Here is a 24,087-nt window from a genome sequence, read left to right as displayed (position 1 = left end):
ATATGGCATTTGTTGGCGCGCCCAGCAACGGCATCATCTGCTATAAATTACTCCTGAACATTTTAATTCCCTGCAAAAATAGTTCCCCGTGTCCCTCTCCATCCTCTTCAGTATGTCGCTGTATGTTACAATATGCACATGTTTGCAAGCATGTTTATTTGTTTTTTAATGTCCCTCTGAAAACCCCCTAAAAGGCACTCTGACAACATCACTGTCATGACTGTCATCTGTGTAAGCTGCAATAATTCCAATAACATTATTTGTGGGGGGTTTTTGTAGCATTTTTTTAACCAAGAGAAAAACATGAAACTAATTTATAACTGACATTTGACTTAGAAATAACTGCTTACAGACCAAATCCCGACCAATGTGACTTCTCCCAAGAGTAAGAACACTTTCAAATCATCCTTGAAAGAGAAAAAACACATTTTCTTACGGGCATTGTACTGTAGTTAAGTCTCTGTCGGGTTTCTTTTATTGGCAGTGACAAAGAACACTCAGTGACGGCATAGTGCTGTACCTTTTTTAATGACTGCTCCATTCGCACAGAAGAAACAGAAGGCTTTTTCGGAGTGCTGCTTCTGACCTGGCGCTCCTCTGCCACTTTGTGAAGCAGTTCTGCACAGGGGAACAAAGCTCGTTATTGTGACATGATGTGTCAAACTCAGGATGCTCAATCAATAGAATGATAATAAAGAGGACACATTAAATCAATTAGCATTACTAAGGTCTAATTTCTTAACATTTTCTGGCAAAGTTCTTTTCAAAGCATACACTGAAAATTAAATTTCCTTTTTTTCCTTTTGTCAATCAAATCGGAAAGGAAAGCACCATCACTAATGCCATTTTCATAGGGACTTGAAATATCTATTGCTGAAACCGCCCGCCTTCTACTGAAATCCTATCAAATAGCCTTTTTCAACCCGATAATCACAAAGAAAGTATTGTATTTAGTAGTGCACCAGGATTGTATTTAGTAGTCCACCAGGTTCAAAAGCGCACACTGGTACATGCAATGTGCAGCCTCCCTCTGGGGATCTTAAACAAACGAAGAGAAGTGCTTGAATCCCTTGTGAACACACAGCCCCTGGCTGCACTGCTTTGTAGCCCACCATGTTTCCCCAGTGGACAGCTAATCTCCACAGACTAACATGCTGCTTTATTCGGAGAACTTCAACAGTGGCCTCAGCAAAGATTTGCATTAGGCTTCATGATAACAACGGAAAGCATGCAGGAGTCCGAGTGCTTAAGGATTGTGATGCACACTACAATGTGCATGCATACACACACACACTCATGCGTGTGCACGCGCACGCACACGCACACACGCCAACAAGCCTCTGTGTCACTATTTGACATGTATACCTGCAGAAGTAGAAATATCTTTCCTGCTCACCTAGATACAAAGGGCAAAACAAAACAATATAAAACTTTCTGCCTTTCATTCACTTCTGTTAAACTTTCATGGCAGTACGACCAAACTCATTTGTACAATGAGGCTGGAAACATTAAATATTCAGGCCCTTGACTTTTCAGGTCAGTTGACCTTTTGGAGAGCGAGTCGGAAAAAGAAGCCATAGAAGGAGAGAGTGAAAAAGAGAGGGATATGCTCTGAGGAGCTCCTGCTCCCTCGCTTTGCATTTGACGACTTGCCCAGGGAAGTTTGTTACTTTGAATTAGCCTGCTCTTTTGTCTTCCCAGCATGTCACATCCAATCAGATGGAGCACCAAATAGGACAGGAGGGCTGCCTGTGTTCGCTGGGTACATAACCAGGTTGGGAGACAATTATCCAGCTCCAGTGCTGGTGGCTGGGGAGTTGGCACCTCGGCACTACCTTGATAAGAAGCCGTGGTGGCTCCCTAGTCACCCACCATTGGAGGAGGTCCTGGCACTGCGGCATACATTAACGTCGCTCCCACGTCTCCTCATAGGCCGCAGCACAAAGGCCCCGTTCCTTTCATCTGCTGCCTTTCGTTAGTGTGATCCTGATGAGGAGTGCTTCAACCCTCCTTCCCTTTGATCGGGTCAGAGGGGTTCTGCAGGAGTCAATGTTTGGGCTGCTGCTGCTCACAAAAATTGGTGTTTTTTTTTGGATAATACAGAGTTTGTTTCCTGTTGACTCTGCTGCTGACATACTGGCTTAAGGCAAGACTAATGGGTTACAGTTTATAAAGATAAAATATTGCTGTTATGATATTGTTTTATCTAATGTGAAAAATCATTAACACAATAACTTAACATATATCATTTGGTGGATGCTTTTATCTAAAGCATCTTACGGTAACAAAGAGTACATCTTTAATGCGGTTGGCCCCTGTGGGAATACAACCCCTAACCCTGGCAGTGTTGTACAACGCTCTCAGCTGATGTCGCACGCCAGCTCTTTCCCCACCGTTCGCACAGACCATACGAGTTCCATCAACGTGGGGCAGTGTGCTAAATTTGGCTGGACACAATAATTCCGTTGATTTATGTGTTTTTAAACATGCAAAAACGTTTTTGTCAGCAGGAGTACTTGTGAAAGCCAAGCTAAATTGGGCAGAGCGGACCGAGCTATCATTCAGTTTCATGTCCTGATATGAATAGTGACTTTCAAAAGAACAATGTCCTGCTGATTCTATGGCAGAGAAATTGTTTAATTGAGCCTACAAATTAATGTGGGTTGGTAGTAATGCAGGTTTAAAACAGACTTCTGTGAGCAATGAGATCATTTGCCTCATGATCTCATAGCAGCGGCGCAAAAGATTCAGCAGTGCTGCCTCAATGTAGGGGAAACACTGTTCTACTCAAACATCGCTCTACCCATTAAACTACAGGACCTTAAACAACCTTAAACAAACAAAACTATGTCTATGCCTGTTATGTTATATTTATGCTAGGTTTTCTGTGAGATAAATTGTAAAATGGTGTACACATGGTAACACAAAATACAAAATGACAAATTCTCATGCTATTGTGCAACATTTATATTAAGTGATTACTTGTGTGACCAGATTTAACACAAAATCTCTCCTTACAAAGGAGCCTATTTCCTAGTATTCCTGACTATAGATAGATTGTCAATGGGAGAGCATCTACCATTTTAATTAGTGCCATCCTTTAAAGCACAGGCTTGCATCTCCAACAGACACCATCAGTGGTTGTGGAGAAAATTAAAGTGATCTAGGACAGATTTGTTATTGAACTGGTTAATTAAGGCCACTGGTTGTGCTGGTCAGTGTCTGACAAAAGGTTGCAGATTGGATTCAAAGTAATGTGCCTTATAACATTGGGAATGACATATGCAGACAAGATGAATACTACTTGATCTCCCAATCAATTTGCAAGGAGTTGATCAAGTCTTAATTGAGTTGTCCTATTAATTCCACTGAGAGTTGCCCTATTAATTCCGCTCACAAATAAAATTTGGCCTAGAGGTAAAAGCATAGCTGAAAGGTGCTGTTAGACATGTTAAACATGCATACTTTCCACCATTACAGGTGGAACATCGAGTACTTTCTTAGGTTCTTCTTTAAGCCTGAGGCAACATCCTGGGGTGGCAATGTAGACAGTAATACAGAGAAATTAACAAGAAACAAATTGCATAAAATTAAATTTAGGCATAGAGAATTCAGAACAACAGATGATAGACGATAGATGAGATGCTGTCAGGAAATCTGCCGGGTGAAAATTGAAAAGGGGTAAGACAGAAGAGATAAAAGTGATTTTTGCAGAACAGAATCATGTTCACTAGGGTAGCCCATTTTCTATCCAAGTCCCCAAAAGTTAAGTACTAAAAAGTCTAAGGAAGATAGGGATCACCTTGGTGTTCATTACTGAGAGACAGGCGCAGCTCCTTCACTGTGGCCCGGTCCATAGCAGCCTGGACACGCAGCACGTCCAGCTCCTCTTCCAGGTTGGCTCTGCAGTCAAACACACAATGAACTTTGAGCTATGAAACCAACTTACAAAACAAGAGTTGTATAATAAGTATCTTTTTAAATCTCCTCAAATATCACTTTGGATTCCACTGTGGACTCCATTATTGTAGAAGCCTTATTTCACTTTTCAACTTGATCTCATGCACCAGCTTTCCCTTCCAAACAGGAAAGACGACATGGCGAAGAAACCAACTAATTAAAATGCTTTTTAATTCATCTGGAAATCAAAGTGACAAGCAACATGAAACACCCAGGTAGGGAAGTATAGTGTGTGTATGTATGCGTGTGTGTGTGTGTGTGTGTGTGTGTGTGTGCGTGTGTGTGTGTGTGTGTGCGTGTGTGTATGTGTGTATGTGCATCACAACAGACAAACAGACTGAAAAGTGAGCCCAATTACCTCTCTGCAATTAGCTTGATTCCTGCTAAAGGCTAATTATAAGGAGCCATGCTCGAGACTTTGCACTTTCAAGTTATTATTAGGACCCCAAAAGAAGTCTTCTGAGGATACATGCAAGCCCCGCTGAGACAACCACACCTGAAACACACACCTAATTCCCCTCCCCTCTGCTCCACAGAGTCAGAGAGAAACACTAGAAACAAGCTCCTGCTACTGTAGTGGCATTCTTCCCTCAGTTAACCTCATTACGACAGTGGGGTCTTCCTTCTGACTGACTGCAGTATAGTATCTGTGCCACACACTGGAGTGGAGTGTGAAAGGAGTAACGGTGCATTTGTGGCTGTGGTGAACTCTAATGGGCCTAATGGCGAAGAACTCAAACTACAAACCTGTTTCAACCAATGTAATTTTGCTAGATCAACCAAGAGATGTGTTTTTCCATACATCTGCCAAGAGAATGACTAGGGAAAAGTTATGGGCATAGCAGAGGGAAGGGAAGTAATTAGCTTCTTAGCCCACACAGTCCAGTAGAGCCCCGGTCTAATGGCTGACCGCAGCTTAAATAAGTACACAAATGACTCTCCCTGAGGAGGGGTGAGGATGCAGATGGATATGTGTCGCTCCTCTATAGATTTTCCTCTATAAATGAACTCCAGTCGATGAGGCCCCGGCACTGCCTTGTGTCCAGGCTGTTAATGGGACAAACGAGCTGAAAAATGCTGCATGTGGATGGAGCCTGTTCCATCTAATGTTTCTCTTTTATGCCTTTTCGAATGCTGATGGTATTGACGCTAAACCAAAGTTCATATGCAAGACACTCCATTTTGTAGAGGGATAAGCATCCTTTCTTGGATGAAGCAGGGATTAGATTGCAGATGGAGTTTCTTGGCCAGGGGCCTCTAGTTTCCCATCATAACACTCTGGAGATGGAGGACTATTGCATGCTCATTAAACAACACCCAATCGTTTCAGTGTGTGCCTCAATGTGCCATCGATGTTGAATTGACAGAGCTAGACATACTACAAAAGCAAGAATATAATTGCCTTCAAAAATTCTCCAAAACAAGTTGGTGGGTGTAAAAATTAATAAATGAATACCAAATAAAAAACAATTAATACATTAAATAAATGTCCTTGGGTTGCAGGCCTATTTGTTTTTAAGAATTTTGGCTTCAACTGAATCATCATGTGCAATATTTCCCTAACTTAAAGGCTGAGCACAGTGAGCCACTAGGTCAAGGATTCCTATACTGGGCTTATCAGTGAAAGATGGCATTAATAGCAGCTTTCTGTTTCTCCTTCTGTATCCGTTTCTCTGCTGAGAGGCAGCACCCATGTCTCCTCAGACCCCAACTTGAATTGAGAATGATGCTAAAAGTATTTTTTTTGTCAACTGCACATAATTGTTTTCTGAGATGGTGCAAACTCCTCCCGTTCGTTCCCATCTCCCTTTCTCACTCAGTCTCTCTCTTCACACTTTATATCCTTTGCTTCCTTGTGTGAATACATCATTTGATTAACAGATGTTTACTTTCAGTCTATTTTGGTCCCTTATGATAGAGAAGAGCAACACCGGGAAGTCGATGGGAAGTGAAGGCAACACTGTCAGGCTGAGGTAGCATTACGCCATATGTAAAGAACAAACTAAGTAAATCCCAACCTCAATGAGCTACATTTAGACCTGCATCACATTAAATCTGCCTCTGGGTCAAACAAATTTCAGGCTTTGACTCCATTGACAAAGCTGGACCACCAATAGCCTGCAGTTTAGGTGAAATGAAACAATACTTTCCTGTCATATCCTAGCTATCACAGAGGAAAAAAAGGTCTTCAACCCCACCTCCTGTATTTCAAGTCTTTTTTTTCCCTTCTGTTCAAATGAAGCTAGCTGAACCATTTCCAATTCCCTCACAACTTGCCGCTTCACCTAAGGTAGAATAACACTCAGCAGGCATGAAAGCAAAAGAAGTTTCTCGGCAGAAACCAAACTAAAGGCAACAGACAGGTATGTTATGCTTGGTAATGATGTGGTCTGCAATATAAGTCTGTGTCTCGCGCCGCTCTTTTGGCCCCGTTTGTTAAAACCCTTTCTCTCTCATACAGCGCTGGAACTCCAGCCCTGAGCCATCCACTCCATGTCATTTGATCTCCTCTCTACCTGTGCTGCAGCTAACGCAGCTTAGAGCACAAACTGCCAGCCTCCATCCACAAGGGTGTACAACACTACATCATCTACGACCATTGTGCTTTCACGCGCCAGTCTCCTTTTGGTTTCATGCTCAGCACATAAAAATACACAGGAAGAGCAGGGAATAGGGGAAGAAAAGGAAAACACTTCTGGCATTTTCATGGCTGGGGAAAGAATCTTGTTTTTTTTTTCCTTTGTAAGGGAGAAGGCAAGACATGATTTGAGTCAGGGGGGAATTCCCCTATGGTTAAGCTCAGGCTATAGGGCTGTTCAGTCAGGGAGGGAGTTTGGGTGGATAAGCCACTGCTGTCAGCAGAAATGGGCCTAGTGGAGTTCACATGGCTCGGCGCTGTATTTTAGCTGTGGGCAATGCAGCAGCAGCAACAACAACAGTGAGTCTCTAAGAGGCAGGTTCTCCAGCCACAGGCCACTGATATGAGAGGTAAATGGGCCTTCATGTAAAAACCACTGGTGGAAATAGCCTAGGATGCCCCAAATATTCCATGCTTAACAGGCTTTTTGTTGATGCCGTAAGGCATCCTAATATGAAATGAAATAATTATATCATAATGTTGTCTTTATTAAATATGAGGAAGGAAAAGACATTTGCACAACTAAATAGCACTACCACAGTGAATGACTATTTGAATATCAGAGCACATAGGTACAGCATCTTCACTACATGGGGATTGTATTGCTGGAGTCTGGTTCTTTGAAATAGCTCTGTTCTTTATGCTCTAATTTTACTTCTCTATGAGACCGGAGCTATGGCTTGATGGTGCACTGAAGCTTGCATCATAATTACCAACTAAGTGTAAAGCAAGTTTTTTACACAATAATTAATTTACCAAATAATTAATGAAGGGGGAACTTTAGTGGTCTGATTTAAAAACAAGCATAAAACATTCTGTGTGCATGTGTGTGTGCGTGTGTGTGTTTGTGTGAAAAAATGTGTCCCTCCTCCAACTAAGCCCTAGTCCGGGGGGCAAAAGACACTCATTACTTCTAATACCTTTTAGCAATTCAAGATGAAACGAAAAGAAATAGTGGAATATGAGGAAAATAAGGGTAAACTTTATTAGACTTAATTAGAGTCAACGTCGCTTATTGGGGGGAGGGGGGGGGGGGGGGGGGGGGGGGGGGTCACGTCCATAATGGTCACTCTCAGTAGAAGAGCTTTCACTGCTGCCGCAGCGCAAATCATCTCAAAGGCTTTTCCCCCCAGTAATCGCTGGCTAATTTATGCTTTGATGTCGTCTGAATGTAGCATCTTAAGTCTGAGGGCGCACTGCATGTGTTTATTCTGTTTATGGGGCCTAAATAATCCCTGCCTCTTTTTACCAACAGACCTTTAACAACAATTAACAAGCACGGACATGGAGTGCCGCAGACAGATGCATAATGAGGCAGATAAAATGATCCCACGGCGAATCAACATTTCTAGCCCACCCTGCCCGCACTCGCTTGCCAGCCATCCGCTACAACCAGGAGGAAATCTCAATCTGAATGCAGTCCTGGATGTCAACTACTTTACTTGCCTTTGTGATCGACTTAATTCAAACAATTTTCCTCCAGAGTACATGTGAGATCTGTTCTAAACTGGGGGAGTGTTAGGGGTGCAGATGGGTCTTTATGTTGATGATGATGTTAAAAGTGCAACACTTTGGTGATTGCATAAAGGGGAGGCTGTTTTAGTCATTAGACTTCTTACTGACTGAATAATGACAGCAGTGAAACAGTCCCTAGGGTCATACTCTCAAGCAAAGTTGAAATAATGAGTTGGCTAGCATCAGTATATGAAGTGCTAGGGAAAACTTAAACCTGGTTATACTAGTCCATTTAATATTCATCTTAATTTATGAGTTTGCCATGGACAATATGAAATCTAACTGCACTGGAAATGAATAGGGAGAGTTGTTCAGTTAGTGTCTCTAAACTTAACTACAGCTCTGTTCCCAGTATTTAGTTGACTTGGATTTTCAGCATTTCATGCTCAGATTTGCTCAGTTACAGCATGTACAGTTGATATCTAAAGTCTACACCCCCTTTCAAATGTGCTAGTCTTTATTGTCTTAAGGCCTGATACAAATACCCATTAAATCAGACCTACCTATAATTGTATATATATCACATATTTCATATTTATTAATCCATATTTAAGTAAACATCGAGACTGTTTGTAACATCTGCACAGTACGTAACAACTGTGAGTAAATCCATACATCTTTCCCCATACTGCACTTCACACTCTTACAGTCTACCTAACGTGTTGAAATCATTGGCAGCTTATGTTGACATAACCCCACAAATGTAGCCTCAAACAATTGTTAATATTTTACTTTATTGCTTTTATTGTTTCATTGTTTTATCTACTATTTTTATTGCTTATTTTCTATTCTATTTGGGTGCTTATATTGTTTGTTTGTTTTTTTTTTCCTGCTGAATCACATTATTTTCTTTATTGACTGTATGGCTCTGAAGTCACTATGACAGTTAAAAAAGATATATATAAATAATATAATATAAATATATAAATATAAATATATATATATATATATATATATATATATATAATATATATATATAAATATAAATAATCGAATATAAATAATCTAATAATGTGATTGCTCAAAGACATTTCTGCAGGACAGATGCTTGCCGACGCTGGGGTTGAACCCGTGTTCTCCAGGTGATGGACAGTCTCCCTATTCACTCCACCACCCTGCTGCCCCACGAGAAACTGGAGTTACAGGTTTTTCTTAATTAATTTCCATGTACAGTAGCCTGTTCCTTATGCAGCTCAAAGGGTTGTTCGTATTAAGAGTATACATTAGCTGTACTTAATGTTACATGTTAATTTGGCCATTTCACAGCTAAGAAACTAGGCACCATGATTTCCAAGTACAAGGGTAAACGGAGTTGTTTAGATATAAGCAATCTGTGCCCTACTGCATTCATGAGTCATTCAGATGCGCCACGGGGAGCTTGTAAACCAACTAAAAGAGCAGAAGAACAGACCTGTTTCACCTTCTTCTTCAACCTCTTATTCCGCTGGGGGGGATATAGGGGCTGGAGGGGGGCCTGGGCTTGATAACCTTCTCTCAACACTGTGGGGACCCACTGTGCAAGAGTTATCCCAGCAATATTCATTCTGGGAAATGGTCATTTGGGCCTCAAGACAGTGTTTACAAGTGCTGTTTTTGGAGGGAGTGATAGGGGGCATCTGTTCAAAATCTCATGACAGAGTGAGAGAACAAAAGACAACGAGGGAGAGGAAATGAGAGACAAATAGAGGAATTAGAGACTCTCTCCTGCCACTAGCCATTTAAAGCTTGATAAGGGGCCTTTATAGGGCCCAAAATTCTTCCGCCGCCAGGAGGTAATTAGCCATTAGCAGATCATTGCTAACACTTATCTAGCACAACCTTCACAAGCACAATCATCATAATACGGTCAACGGAATAGCAAGCTGCAACTGATTGCCCCAAGAGTAACTGGCAGCTAGGCTGAAGCACTTGTTGTTGCACTAACACGGACCCCCTTTCGCCTTAACTGTTGGCTATCAACAGAAATTTACATTGTTGGGAAGCAAAGCTGTTTGGTAAAGCTGCCCTTGCCTAATTACATACTGCATAGTCCTAACCCCATCTATCCTGTTCACTCCTGTTCCTCCTCACAACAGGCAAGGAGGGAAACAGAGTCAGTATTTGGGAGGAGAGGGAGGAGTGGAAGAGAGATGGCCAGTGTGCTTTTGCTTGGTTTATCACACTGAGCTGGTTAATGGTTGTGAGGGCTGAGGCCAAAGGCCCAGATCAAGGAGTGTGTGTGTGTGTATGTGTGTGTGTGTGCCCTGGAAGGGAGAGTTTTTCTAAAGCACGAGTTTAAAGACCCCAGCCAAGTTTACTTTGCGCCAGCCAGCCGGGCAGGGAGGGGCCCTGGGGGTGGGAGTGGGGGAGATGAGGTGGAGGTGGTCGGGGGCGCATGAAGGGGATCAACACTAACCCCGGAGGACAGGCCGGTTACACAGCTAGGAAGGGGGCCAGCCGCTCTCCATCCCTCGTGGTTTCCCTCGCAGGTCAGTTCCAAGGACCCCGTGTGTTCGCTGTAGTCTGCTCGCCCCCCGCTCCCCACCCCCAGACCATCCAGTGCTTTGCTCTGCTCCGCTCTAGCCCTGGCCGGGCAGGCAGGCAGGCGGATGGACATCCCTTAACAGGCAGCAGCGGCGGCACTAGGGCTGCTAGCCTGTAATTAGCTCGGACAGCTCAGGCTTGGAGAGAGGCAGCCGGGCTACATCATAATGAGCTCAGCTGGGATTAGGAGGACAGGGCAGGGGGGTGAGCAGAGGGGAAAGCGGAGGAGGAGGAGGAGGGGGGGCAAGTACCAGAATTCTGGCCTCAGTCTCCTGCAGCATCACAGAGGGCCATGGGGAGGCAACTGGGAAGAGGAGTAGGAAGGGGAGGGTGTAGAGGCATAGGATAGAGGAGAGAAGAGGTGAAGAGAGGTGAAGGCTAGGGGGAGAGAGGAGAGGGGAAGACTATGGCTTTAGGCCAAGCTTTGTGTAGCATCTTAGAGGGTCAGTGTTAGTGGTTCAGTTACAGGGGCTTCTCTAGATCAAACAGGACAGTGGCTACACTCTGCCAGGAGACAGACAGAAAGACAGACAGTCAGAGAGAGGGACAGGGAGAGGGAGGGAGAGAGAGAGAGACAGACAGGCAGACAGAAAGAGTCAGACAGAGTGAGAGAGAGAGAGAGAGTCTTAATGAAAAGCACCACTTGCAGAAGAGAGGCACTGTAATTAAAACCGCCCAGCTCTCAGTCACCCTTTTGGTTTTTAACACTACCACAGCCACTCACGCTACACTCTTACTGACACCTACTTTATGACGCTAATGCCAGCAGTATAGTATGGCAGTACAGCAATATAGTAATTTGCCATTTACAAAAAAAAAAACTGCATAGAAAAATGCATAGATTTCACAAAGACACAGCGAGAGATTCCGATAATGTGATTTTGCTCCCTGTACTTTTATGTGTGAATTTTCGGGCAGCCAATTTTACAAATGAGCACGAAGTCTAATGATCTTGCTTTGGCCCCTGCTGGCTGGTAATGATGAGGAGGGGTAGGTGGATGCTGTGAAGTTGGGAAGGGCACGCTCAAATTTTTACACCCACAAACTGTGGGGGACAGGTCGGGAGGTGATATGGAGGGCAGAGGGGGCAGTGGGAGTGTGTGTCAGTATCTGTGTGTGTGAGTGTGTGTGTGTCTGTGCATGTGAAAGAGAGAGAGACGGAGTTCACATGCAACAGTCCCGTGTATGTGCATGTGTGTGTGTACGCACTCAAATGTCTCGTGATGGTATTCTCTACGTGTGGAGATGACTTACTTTTCGGTGGAGAGTTTCCTGGTGAGGCGTTTGAAGTAGGCTAGCTCATTCCACACTGCATCACTGTTCTCCTGTCTCAGCTGCCACGGCTCTGCACGCTGCATCCTTCCGCTTGGCCTGGAGACACACACACACACACACACACACACACACACACAAATACACAAGCAGACAAATAAATGCACAAATGTACCGGCAAGCAAAAGCACACAGAAATTGAACAGAGAGACAAACTCAGCCATACACTCACATGTATATATACACACACACACACACACGCACACACACAGAAAGCAAACATACACACAAGGGAAAATGGTTAGTAGTGTACATTACCTCTCTGCCTCTGGCTAATTCACATGGGGTGTTGAGGCCCCTTAGTCTCACCCTGTTTTTGTTATTCAGCCATCTTTAGCAGTATTCAAATGAGCAGCCTTGACTTTGACATTTCAGTGGCAAATCATGTACACACACGTATGCATGTTTGTTAAAGCCCAGGGCACTGCCCGTGTGGCAGGGCAATGGAGCATTCCCTGTGTGCCATGCAAATGTAAATAATGGCAAAAACACACTCACAAACGAGGTCATTCAAATGTCTACACCTCACTTATGAATACTTAATGACACTTTTTGCACAGTGGCTGCCCCCCACCATTGAACTTCCCCTTCCACACACACACACACACACACACACACACACACACACACACACACATTCTCTACTGCCCCCCACCCCACCCCACCCCATCCCCCCAAGTCATCAATCAATCTTAGCCTAACCCACCACTCCAACCCATTCAATTCCAATTAGCCTTTCATTTGCACGCTAAAACGTCTTCTAGTGAGAAATCCGCAGATTGCAAAAGTAGCAGATGAGAAGAGAATGCCGTTTTTGTCACACCGACACGCACAAACACACACACACACACACACACACACAGTACATTTTCTCATTTTCACCTAATCAATGAGGTAGAGGTGTGGAAATGGATTGTGAGGGTCATTGCTATTGCGGAGGGCTCCTTTTCCCGTGGTCATTATTGGCTATGTAGACGCCGCCACGCTACGCTAATACTAGTTAAGCCCTGGTTCCTGGGAGTTGGAGGCTACCGAGGAACGGCAAATGTTTTCATTTAATACTGCTAATGCCCCTGTGAGCAATTTGGAGCCCTTGAACTTCATAGTGTGTGTGTGTGCGTGTGTATGTATCTGTAGCCTTGGGTTAGTTTCCCAGAGTGCAAAGCTACTTAACAGATAATCTCACTGTACAGTCACAGAGATTGATACACTTTTACTTATTCCATTGCGAGCTTAGAATGCAAAAGCACTGTGAGTTCAGGCTAAAGAATCTAAACACTGCATAGAAACATAAATGTACGTGAGAATTTACCCACAGCTCTGTTTTAATTCTCTCTCTGTGATTTGCTAGTTATCTACAGTAGCAACTGCATGCCTTATGAAAGGTGTATGAAGCTTTATTAAGTCACGGTAAAGGTTTATAAGTTTTAATTTGTTTACAGTGGGACTAAAGGCTGTTGAACATGGAGCCAAGAGAGAGCTATCTTCTTCAGGCCTCAGTGCTTTCTCCCCTACGGTATCCTAGTTTCCATTATTAAGCAGGAGGAAATGGAGAGAACTTTTCCACGCCGCTGCGGCTAATTGCTCTGATTCAGGGGGAATCTGTTTATGGGCGCAACTTTGATCAGAGTACGGATGCTTTAATAACCTTTAATTTTATTTACTCACCCCCATCATCCCAGTCTGATTAAAAAACTTTTTCCCTCCTCTAATATAAATAAGAAGTTGGCTTTTTTCCCCCCTCTCTTTTATGCCATTTTGGGAAAATATGGAGGTAATGGTGAATGGCAGGGCGGTTTCGTTGGGACCAGCCAACTGTGCACCGGCTGCATGCTGATGAGCCAACGGGCCCTGCGGCTGCTTAGTGATTGGCTGGTTGTTCTATCCTGGGCGGCACTGGTTATCACACACTGCTAACGTCACTCAATTCAGTAACTCATCTCTGCTGATGAGAGATGAAGATTGATATAAGGGGACCAGCAAACTGGGATGTCCAAACAGTGGGGTTAGTGGCTAACACTAATAGCTTTGGTATAATATATTTGGTATAAGAAGAGAAGTGGGGTCTACTTAAATTAGATACAACCCCTTCTCCCCTCCCATCCCCAAAATAATTATAATAAAAGGAAAAAAGGTGTGTATGTGCAGGCATGTGCATGTGTGTGGCAGGTGAGGAGGGAGTCTTATTACACCCTACTCTTTCAGTCCAACACACAAAAGGGGAACAAAACCGACCCCCCACATCTTCCCAAAAAGGCAACAACACAGCATGGAAGCTACTGGGAAATCCCTAACAAGCTCGAAATGCAATGAGACTCGACGCCTATCCCCCCTGACTTGTTAGGGCCCTGATTTCCCAGCACTAATGGGAGTGTTTAAGTCATTTTCTATTGTCTCCCATTCAGGCTGGCATTACCCCAGTGGGTTTAACAGCTATTTAAGGATGGGGCTTAATGCCAAATGAATGCCAGGATCATAACATTGAGTGACTGGCTGGTGCCATGGAGGGCTCCGAATGAAAAGGGCAAAGTTGCCTATTGCATCAATTTTATGTCAAATCAGTCATGAAATACAGATGCACTCTAGCATTGGGATAATAATAAAATTATGTTCAAGTTCAAGTTTGTTTATTTATATATCCCTTTATGACATGGATGTCTCAAAAGACAGAGAATGAGCCTAACTAGGTCTAACTGATCAACCGTTGATCAGAATGATATGGGACAAAATTCTAGCAAGACATGACATTATGAAACTGTGGGTTTTCTTAAATCTTTATTTACAACCTACACTCTTTTTCTCCTTTTTTTGGCTTGCAACATCCAGGTTTTCATAGGAATCTTCTAAAAAATACGCCATTTCACCAGGCAGAACACTTCTTTGATAACCTGCTAAAATGTACGACAGCGGCACAAATGGTGTTGACTCTGAGATAGTCTTTCTCTCTCTACATCTCTCTGTCTGTCTTTGTTCCCACTGTCTCAGACACATGCTGTTGAGCCGCGCTGAGCTGATATGAGCCGAGTCGAGCCTAGCGCTGAGCATGCTCTCTCACTCGCTCCATTTTCACACGGGCTCACATTGCACCGCTGTTTTCTTTAATTAACCCGGAGAGAAAACAGCTGACGGGGTCAACACTTTGCTCCCGTGCGGCCACCAGACATACGCACCCTTTAGTTACATTTTAAAATGTCCTCAACGACGCTTTTGGGGAGGAAACTAAGAAAGAAACAGAGAGACAGAAAAAGTAGGAAAACGAAGGGGGAGCAAGGGAGAGAACAAGAGATTCATATTAATGACATTTGCCGGCGCATTCCCCTCTTTGTGTGAAAACCCTGTGGTTTCTGGTGAAGATAGCGGGTTGAAGCAGGAAATGGCCCTCTCCCCTCCTCCCTCCACAGGCCTTCTCAAACACCTTGCCCCCCCCCAGGACCAGACACCTCCAGCCTCCGGCTCTCACATCCTAATGAACGCTCAGGGAGAGGAGACGCAGACGTGCACACACACTTGGCACAAAGCACCCCAAATTGACTCGGCTTAAAACCTTGGAGCTTTTCAAAGGCAAAGGGAGGAATTTCTCCCACTTTCCCAGATCCAGCACTCGGGTCTTGTCAGACAACATGTGGAGAGCAACGGGGCCCTGAGACTATTTGTGAGTGGTTTCAGAGGGTTGTAGTGTTTCAGAAGGGCTTTTAACATAAGGCGAGGAGAGTTATGTGCTTTCAAACATCCCTGACTGACTGCTGTTGGATGGAACTGGAAGTTATCTGGGTTGGCTTGTGTACATAGTTACAGGTCCTATGTGTTGTATGAATGTATTGTGTGGATACAATCAGGTCCTGTGTGTTGTGTGACACCCAGTGTGGATGAAAAAACTACAAAACCGTGTACTCACAAGCCATTTGATTCCTCCAACTCTTTCAGCTGGTCTCTGACTGTCCTGTAGTTGGTCTGGATCAGACAGAGGCGTTCATGGCGTTTATCATGAGCCCTCTTCAGCTCCTCATTCTCTTCCGTCTGCAAGACATAAAAATACAGTGACAAGATATTTTTCCAAATTTTGTACAATTAATTAATTTGAGAAGGGAGTCAGTGTGCATGCTTCATGGACGTGACAGCCCCTCTCCCCTTTCATATATCCTATCTGGTCTACAGTTGTAGATGGTGTAACATGCCAAAGTTCAACCCTCAAGGTTCTCCATTACAGAGGGTGGAACACCTTTGTCTGACAGATAGCCAGCTGGTTCAGATTCTTTTCTGTCTTCCCCTTTCTTCCTGACAAGTGCTTCCACTGTGACTGGGCAACTGAGACATCATTATAGGACGACATTTACATGACCAGCCAATGGGGGCCAGAGGAGAGCAAGTGGGCATGCACACACACACACACACACACACACACACCCTTTTACCCTGTTTCAACACCCAGTTAAAAAAAAAGCTCACTGAGTGGGGTTACCTCCCAACTGAGGTAACTACCGACACTATGACCGACACACGTGTTGCGGTTGTGGGGGTTGCTGGGGTAGATTGTTGACACTGTTGACGGCTATTAAAACACAGCAAGATTGGGCTCCAGCTTTAAAGAGGGGAGTGAGAGAACATATAGATTTTCCTGACAGCACCCCCCCCCCCCCCCAACCCACTCGCCATTACATTGACCTTAACAGATGGAGAAAACACTTTCAACAGGCAGGGCAAACAGAGGTGGAAAGAGAGTAAAGAAAGAGAGAAAAGTAGCCAATGAAAAAAGAGGAGAGCGGGGAGGAAGGGAGATCAGAGAAATGAGAAAGAGAAGAAAGAGAGAGAGGAGCAAAAGGGAAAGTGAAAGGAAGAGTGCAGGGCAGGTTTCTGCTTGAGTGGCCAGGGCTGGGGAGAGTTGTCGAGCGCTTTCTGAAGGGAAGGAGCTTGTTTACTGCTGATATGACACGGCTGCCCTGCAGAGAGGGAAATGCGAGCCCTCAGCCCTGTTATTATTAACAAGGACAAAGAGAACAGAGAGAGCACACAAACATGCACCAGACACAAACGTGCATGCGCGCACACACACACACACACACACACACACACACATACACACACACACACACACACACACTGCCAATGTGACAAGTATGGATTTTCCGTAGTGCGGATTATTCACAGAGGACATCTGCAAGACATCCTCAGCCCCTTCAAGAAGCCCCCCAACCCCCCAAACAGGCCTCTAATGAAAGGGGCCAGACCAGGGTAGTGTTAGCTGGTGGAACTAGGGGCTGGGGGAGGACAGAGAAGAGTCGAGGCTGACTGATTGATTGCAGAGGGGGGCTGGACGGTGCGAGTGGCAAGGCATTAGCCACATCATGGTTTCCCAGGCTCCTTATAGAGCTCCCCCTGGGCAGCCCAGCTCTGGTCATCAGGCCACAGACCCTTGCCCACCGATCAATACACCCCCTTACTCAGCCGCCATACACATCTGTGGACGTCCTCAAGCTGAAAAATAATTACACAGCAACTGCTACTGTTTACTTGAAAGTCTGTGGGAGAAAAAACAAGGCCATTATTGTGAGAATTGTTTGTTTGTCTGCTGCTGTTAGCTGCTAAGGTCAACGTGTCAATGGTAAAGGCTGGCGTGCCCAATTTGAAAGGCATTCTATTGGAAAGAATTGGATAGGATCAAGTGGAGAACAACAGACTGGACAGAGTGAAGTAGCCTACTGTACTGTAAGATGCTGGAGGTGAGGTTTCAACTGCAACTGATGGGAGGCGTGTTGCTCAGTGGCAGATCCCGGCAAAGGATGTAACCACTAAGTCATGCCTCTGCACTAATGCCCTTATTGAATGTGATCACAGTGAGTTGCCAATCACTGTTTTTCTGCACACACCTTTGCTAAATGCCTCTCAACTGGCAGACACGTAAATGGCACCATTAACTAAGACAGTCATGCGTGTCACCTGAATCTGCGTCGAGCATTAGGCTAAGTGTCTGTCAGTGATGTAATTCAGACACTTGAGATCTGACAACAAAATGACGCCTAATGTGTTCTTGGGATTGTGTGCAAAGGGAGATGACCTCTGCATAATCACCCTGTCACTGGTCAGTCTGAAAGATGGAAAGGAAAAAGAAAGGCAGTGAGGAGGACAGCATCAGGGGAAAATCAGAAAAAAAAAAAAAAACATTGGGAGAATTAAAAAACTTAGAGAAAAAGTCAAAATTTTAGAGCTGAAAATAAACACAGGTGAGAGGTGGCAATGAACTCTCTCTGTTCTCTCTTTCTGCCAGGACTGAATGCGAGAGAGAGAGAAGAAACAACGGGACCGAAGGAAACAGTGGGAGAAAGACGTCAGAGTGCATGTGAAGGTTAAAAGAGCGATGAAGCTGATTCGTTTAGGGGGGAGAGCCCAAGTCCTGCTGCATCCACTTTCACCAGAGCAGCTCCTCTCCTGCTGCTTCACTGCCCACGCACACTCTGTATATATATGTGTGTGTGTGTGTGTGTGTGTGTGTGTGTGTGTGTGTGTGTGTGTGCATGCATGCGCGTGCACGTGCCTGTGTGTGTGTGTGTGTGTGTATATAACACATTGTTAGAGAAGGTCATAGAGGAGGCAGTGGCAACAGTAGTGCAATTGAACCCTTTGGAGACCGTGACTGTTACAATGCTGCAGACTTTCTTACAACCCAGCAGCCAATAGCAGCAATCATACGAAAGATAGCGGCTCCATTAGGCCTTACTGGTGAACCACTCTATCAGCTGGACACCACTATGCAGGGCTTAAAGCAAAAAAAACATTCTGAGCCTGACTGATGGGGGGGGGGGGGGGGGTAGTCAGCACACTGCACCATCGTACCATTTATTTCTCTATTTCTCTATAAAACTAGTCCAATAACAGAATAGAACAACGAAAACAATTGATGCAGGGGTCACCTGGTACAAAAAAAAATGATGCGGAAATCAGTTGCCATGGTTTTCTTACAATTTACTCCTAAACCGTGCCCACGGATTAGTCAACCATGTGCACAGATTTGTAATATCTACGTTGATAACATCAAAGAGGGACTTTTAGGCCTATATACAGTGAGCCAGAGCCATTACACACCGCTTGGCATACATATAGTGAGCTGTAATAGCCATTAGGCACCTAGACCATATGTGAACCATAACCATTGATTAATCACATCAGTAGGTCTAATTTATGATGCGATGTGTGTTTTGGTGACAATACGAAACCCATTTACTCCCTATAAATCATGCTTGTAGAAAAAGCATGTTGATTAAATTTTATATGCAACTCTGTGGGTCGCTGTGGTGTCCCTGTTTGACGTTATCTATATACATATTACAAATCCATGTGCACGGTCTACTAATCCGCAGGCATGGTTTAGGACTCCGTGCGCACTAATTCGAGGGCACGGTTTACTATTCCATGCGCACGGTTTACCAATCGGTGCCCGTATGGATTTCCATATCTATTATTTTTTTCTTACCAGGTGACCCCTGGGGAGCGCTGTAGAGAACAGCCAAAAGCAATGCCACATTTTTATGCTGAATGACAATTGTAAATTGTGAAAGACAGATCACGTTCAGGTCTGTCATTGCCGCTGGAGCGGCAGCTGTAACTATATCGCTCCCGGTGTGGTCAGATATCGGAGTGCGCGCATAGCGGCGTTGTGTCTGGGAGCACTTTCTTTCTGCTGGTTGAGCTCACAGTGCAGAACAAACACCTGGTTCCCTTAATTTGTCGCACCAAGTATCAAAGGGTTTCCCGTCTCCACCCGATTATTCAATCCATACCTATCGCCGTTTGTTTTTTACTCCTGTCTCAGTGACACGTGTATCTTCACCAGCTTTCATAAACTTCGTTTCCATATTTCAGCTGTGCTACACTACGGAATCGGTGCTATATTGTGATAGAAAGTAGGTTGCTGTTCATTGGATAAAAAAAAAAAAACTTGCTCGCATTCCATTGGTAAATGTAAAATATTGCTTTGCTTCGCTGAATATGATTGGATAAAACGCATCAAAAACAAAAACCCACGTGGAGTGAGTTTTTTTTTGTTTTTTTGTCGAAAATAGTTTGTGAATCTAAAACGTCCATATGCCGGAAATCCGGCACCTGGCCAGAGGTCTTTAAGCCCTGACTATGTCATTGAATGTGCCCTATCCAGAAAACACACCAATACTTTCAAGTAGTTCAAAGCCATTGGCAGTCAATTGCCACTGGTGTGTAGGGAGAAAATTGGGATGGAAGATAAAGGCAGAGACGAAGACATTGGTTGTAAGAAATAAAAGGCATACAATGAGAGTAAACAATAAAAAGGGAGGGGGGGTAGATAGAAAGAGAGAGTGTATTATGTGTATTCATGTAGGTTAGTTAGTTACCTTCAATTGGAGCAGCTCCTCAAGGTCCTGAATCCTCTGTTCCGCTCCTCTTCCTCCACTCCTCCCACGACCTGTCTCCTCTCTGCTGGCTGGGGACAGAGACCTGGACCGCTGCACAGGTGCACCCTGGGAGTGGTAGGCAAGGAAGCACTGGGGTGAGAACTTGAGCACGCTTCAACTACACAGACAAGACAAAAACCCATGCAACAATTAACATCTGCAGAAACGCTGACTGAATGCCAATAATGGAATTATCCATGTTCATTTCATTCCCCTCTCACCTTGAGTAAAACACGCACACTCTCTTCTTCTTCGGTACACACACATGCACACACAAACAAACATGCTACCAGAGGAATAAAGCAAGCTGGAGCAGCAGTCCGGAGGAGCTGGAGGGAGGCGGTTCAAGTGTGTGTGTGTGTGTGTGTGTGTGTTTGTAGGGGGGAGTTGCAAGCAGAGAGCGCCAAAGGTTTCTCCCTGCGACTGGCTAATGAGTATGTTCATTTCCATTTACATTGTTTCTTTGACAATAATGATGTCCCATTAGGGGAGACTAAAGGGGCTATAGATTCCGGAATGTGCCGGGCTTCATTACAAGAGGTGGGCAGGGAGGCCGCTCTAATTGCTCTACCAGGGGCCTCCAGGTTACACTTGATAGGACAACTGGAAGAGCTGCCGACTAGGGGGGGTGCACAGTTTGCCAACCAGCCTCTTCTGTAGAAATAAATAAAGAAGTGGAGAAACGCTGGGGCCGCGCTGTAGAAAAGCAGTGGGAACAATATGCTAGCGGAATATGAATATGAGAGGATGGGAGGCCCCCTGCGGTGCCAGGCAGGGCTGACCAGATGGCAGGCTAAAATATGCAATGCGACTAAACGCACGGCAGTCCTTGGGCTGGAATGGATGAGGAGTACAGGAGGAGGAGGAGGAGGTGGTGGAGTGAGGAAGTTTATGAGAGGACGGAGCATCAACCAACCGAAAAAATCCGCCAAAGTGACTTTGAAGTGCCATTACAGGCCGTGTTGTCCATTAAGTGCACATATACTGTATATCACTTGTTTTTTCACAATATGTTTATTCTTATATTGTATCACTACAGCATGCATATTTCTGAGTATTTTGCCAGTGACAAAAAAATTCACCCTAGTGGTCAGTGATGCCATAATAAATAATCCAATTAAAATGAATCAGACTAATTTAATCTGATACTTATAGTTTCAGGGAAGAAGTTCTACCAGTGCGCCCTCTCAGTGGCCTGAGTGTGTAAGTGTGTGTATGTCTGGGAATGTGCCTTAGGGCTACGGTTGACTCCAGTGACCTGGTGCCCCGTTCTGCCATGATGCCCACGTGGGTGCCCACCATGTGTTCTAACTCAGCCTTAATGACTCTATGCAACTAATTAGAAGATTGATCTGCATATTCCTGATGACTGGCAGGCCAACTGGCTTAGTCCATGTATATGTGGGGAAACAGGCAGGCCGAAAGGGGAATCCAAATCAACTAAAAGGCCTTAGAAACTATCAAGTCTAACCTTGTAGATACTGAGGATGAGTCCTTAATATGAAGTTTGCAAGTGAATTACATTTTGGGTAAATTTTATTTGATGAAGATCTGAACCCACTGTGAGAGCAGGAGAAGAGAAACTATAGTGTGTGTTAGTTTGAAGGAGCACAGAGGAAGATGACCCGGGGACAGTGATAGATGACTGAGGCCTGCTGCAGATGTTCTCTCCGCTCCAGATGGACGTCTGTCTGTCGTCGGCCCTGCCACAGGTCCAGAAGACACATGAATGCCTTCTGTTTGTGTGTGACGCTCTGTGTTGTGAAATTGTTGCTAATGTTACGCCAGACAGGCCTGAAAGATAAAAAAGCTGAGAAAGATGTGCCCACTGTCTACCTCGCCTCGACAGCTGGCTGCCGGCCATGACCTGACCTGCGCATCGCGCCCTGTAATGGCTCTGTAAACATGAGAGAGAGCAATACAGATGGAGGGGAGGAGGGCGCAAGAGGGAAATGAGCAGAGAGGTACACTTCTAAACTGAGAGTGTGTGCAAGAGAGAGGAAAACTGTTATTTACTGAGGGGTCGGTGTCACCGGCTCTGGAGCAGAGAAGAAACATTTCATCGACTACCTCCCTCCTCCCCCTCACCTCTCCTCCACCCTCTCTCGCCCTCCATCTCCCAGTGAGAGGGGTCACTGTCATCAATGGGGCTCTTTATGATTGCAGCAGCGTGTCATGTGTGCGTCTGGAGCTCTCAAAGCACAACTTGTTCAGGTTCCCGGGTGAATAGGAATATTGTACACATGCACACAAGCACAGGACAAGTCACATAGACACACACACACACACACACACACACACCGCAAATGTACACCATCACTCAAAGAATTCTATTCAAGCTGCACAAAATCTCAAAAGAAAAGACCAAGGGACACTGCCAAACAAATGACTAATGTAAGAGACGGCAAGCTGAGAGCCAAATGTTGCAGGTAAACAACCTGAGACACGGTGTGGTGAAGCTCCTACGGTATTATGGAGCTGGCTCTTACCGACAGAATGCCTGAGTGAAAGTGACAAAAACACTGCAATGTTTATGGAAAGAGCAGAGATTGGATTTGAATCGCATACATTTGAATTTGTCATGTTCATATTGAACCAGTGAATTAAAAAAATTGATTTGTTGAATAAGTTAATTCAAAAATATAATTTGTAAGGCTCAATTCGAAATTGAACATGATTATTATTGAATTTAACTTTTATATTCATAATTTGAAATTCAGTTTTTCCAATTCAAATTCAGTTTTCTTCATTTAGATCCAGTTTCCTGAGATACACAGTCAGGCACACAGGACTTATATTTCCTAAGTGTCGAATGGAAGGCAGCCGCTTCCTTCACGGCTGCCAACAGTGGGTAACGCTCTTCATTTAGCCAGTCACATGCCATGTGGCACTGTGCCTTGCTTATCTCCTCAGCCAATGATCGAGTTTTATTCCCTCCACTTGTTGAAAGAGTTGCAAATTGTGTCCTAGCTACTAGTACTGGGCTGCATAGAAGGCACAATACATCAGTTTGCCACCTTGCAGATAGCTAGTATTTTTTTTTTAAAACAGTGGATTGCAGCCTGACAGGCCTATGTTTTTTTTTACATATTTGGATATTAGCAGTGGTAGTGTAGAATATCATTGATGTGGCATGCATAATCACTATAGTGAGGGAACACATACATTTTTTTGGAAGAAATTCCAATGATCACTTTTTTCAAACATATAGCTGCTCAGCAATCTAATTTGCCATTATGTCGCGATTATGACATATGGGATTTACTGTAAATATGACCTGGCGACTGGTAAAGACCTATTATGTCAACATTGTAGTGGTAATTACAAGTAGGATAAATGGGACTTTTTGTGGGCTGCGATTTCTCCTACTTATCGTCACAAATTGTGTGGTAAACACTGCAGCAAATCCACCTATGTCAGCAGTCCAAGAAAAATCAAAATCATCGGTTATTTTCACAGTCATACAATCAAGGGTACTACAAAAAGGAAGTAATGTCTGCTGCATTTCGTTTATGGTTGATTTTAAATTAACGAAAAAGTTTGGGTGTGGACGTTCCAGCGAGACGTGAACGCTTCCAGGTTGTAGCAACGAGATGTCGTCCCATTCTTGCGCTTCTTCCCATATAACTAGGCCATATTTTCACATTTTGAACAACAGTTAATTTGAACTTGATTTATGAAGTTGATTTAATGTTCACT

The 24,087-nt window shown here is 44.3% G+C and overlaps 1 protein-coding gene across 1 annotated transcript in view; it reads right to left on the bottom strand.

Moving 5' to 3' along the window:
• The window catches only part of cntln (centlein, centrosomal protein), an 85,318-nt gene that overhangs the window by 33,331 nt on the left and 27,900 nt on the right, over positions 1-24,087 (bottom strand). Inside the window, exons 11-15 of the mRNA XM_078290846.1 lie at positions 20,329-20,454; positions 15,864-15,985; positions 11,891-12,007; positions 3,803-3,903; positions 521-618 (exon numbers count right to left, since the gene is read on the bottom strand). Coding sequence (XP_078146972.1) covers positions 521-618; positions 3,803-3,903; positions 11,891-12,007; positions 15,864-15,985; positions 20,329-20,454 — 564 coding nt within the window. The remainder of the gene's footprint in view (positions 1-520; positions 619-3,802; positions 3,904-11,890; positions 12,008-15,863; positions 15,986-20,328; positions 20,455-24,087) is intronic.

Source organism: Centroberyx gerrardi, chromosome 3, assembly GCF_048128805.1.
Source record: "Centroberyx gerrardi isolate f3 chromosome 3, fCenGer3.hap1.cur.20231027, whole genome shotgun sequence".
Taxonomy (NCBI): Eukaryota; Metazoa; Chordata; class Actinopteri; order Beryciformes; family Berycidae; genus Centroberyx; species Centroberyx gerrardi.
This window is presented reverse-complemented; position numbering and strand designations above follow the sequence as displayed.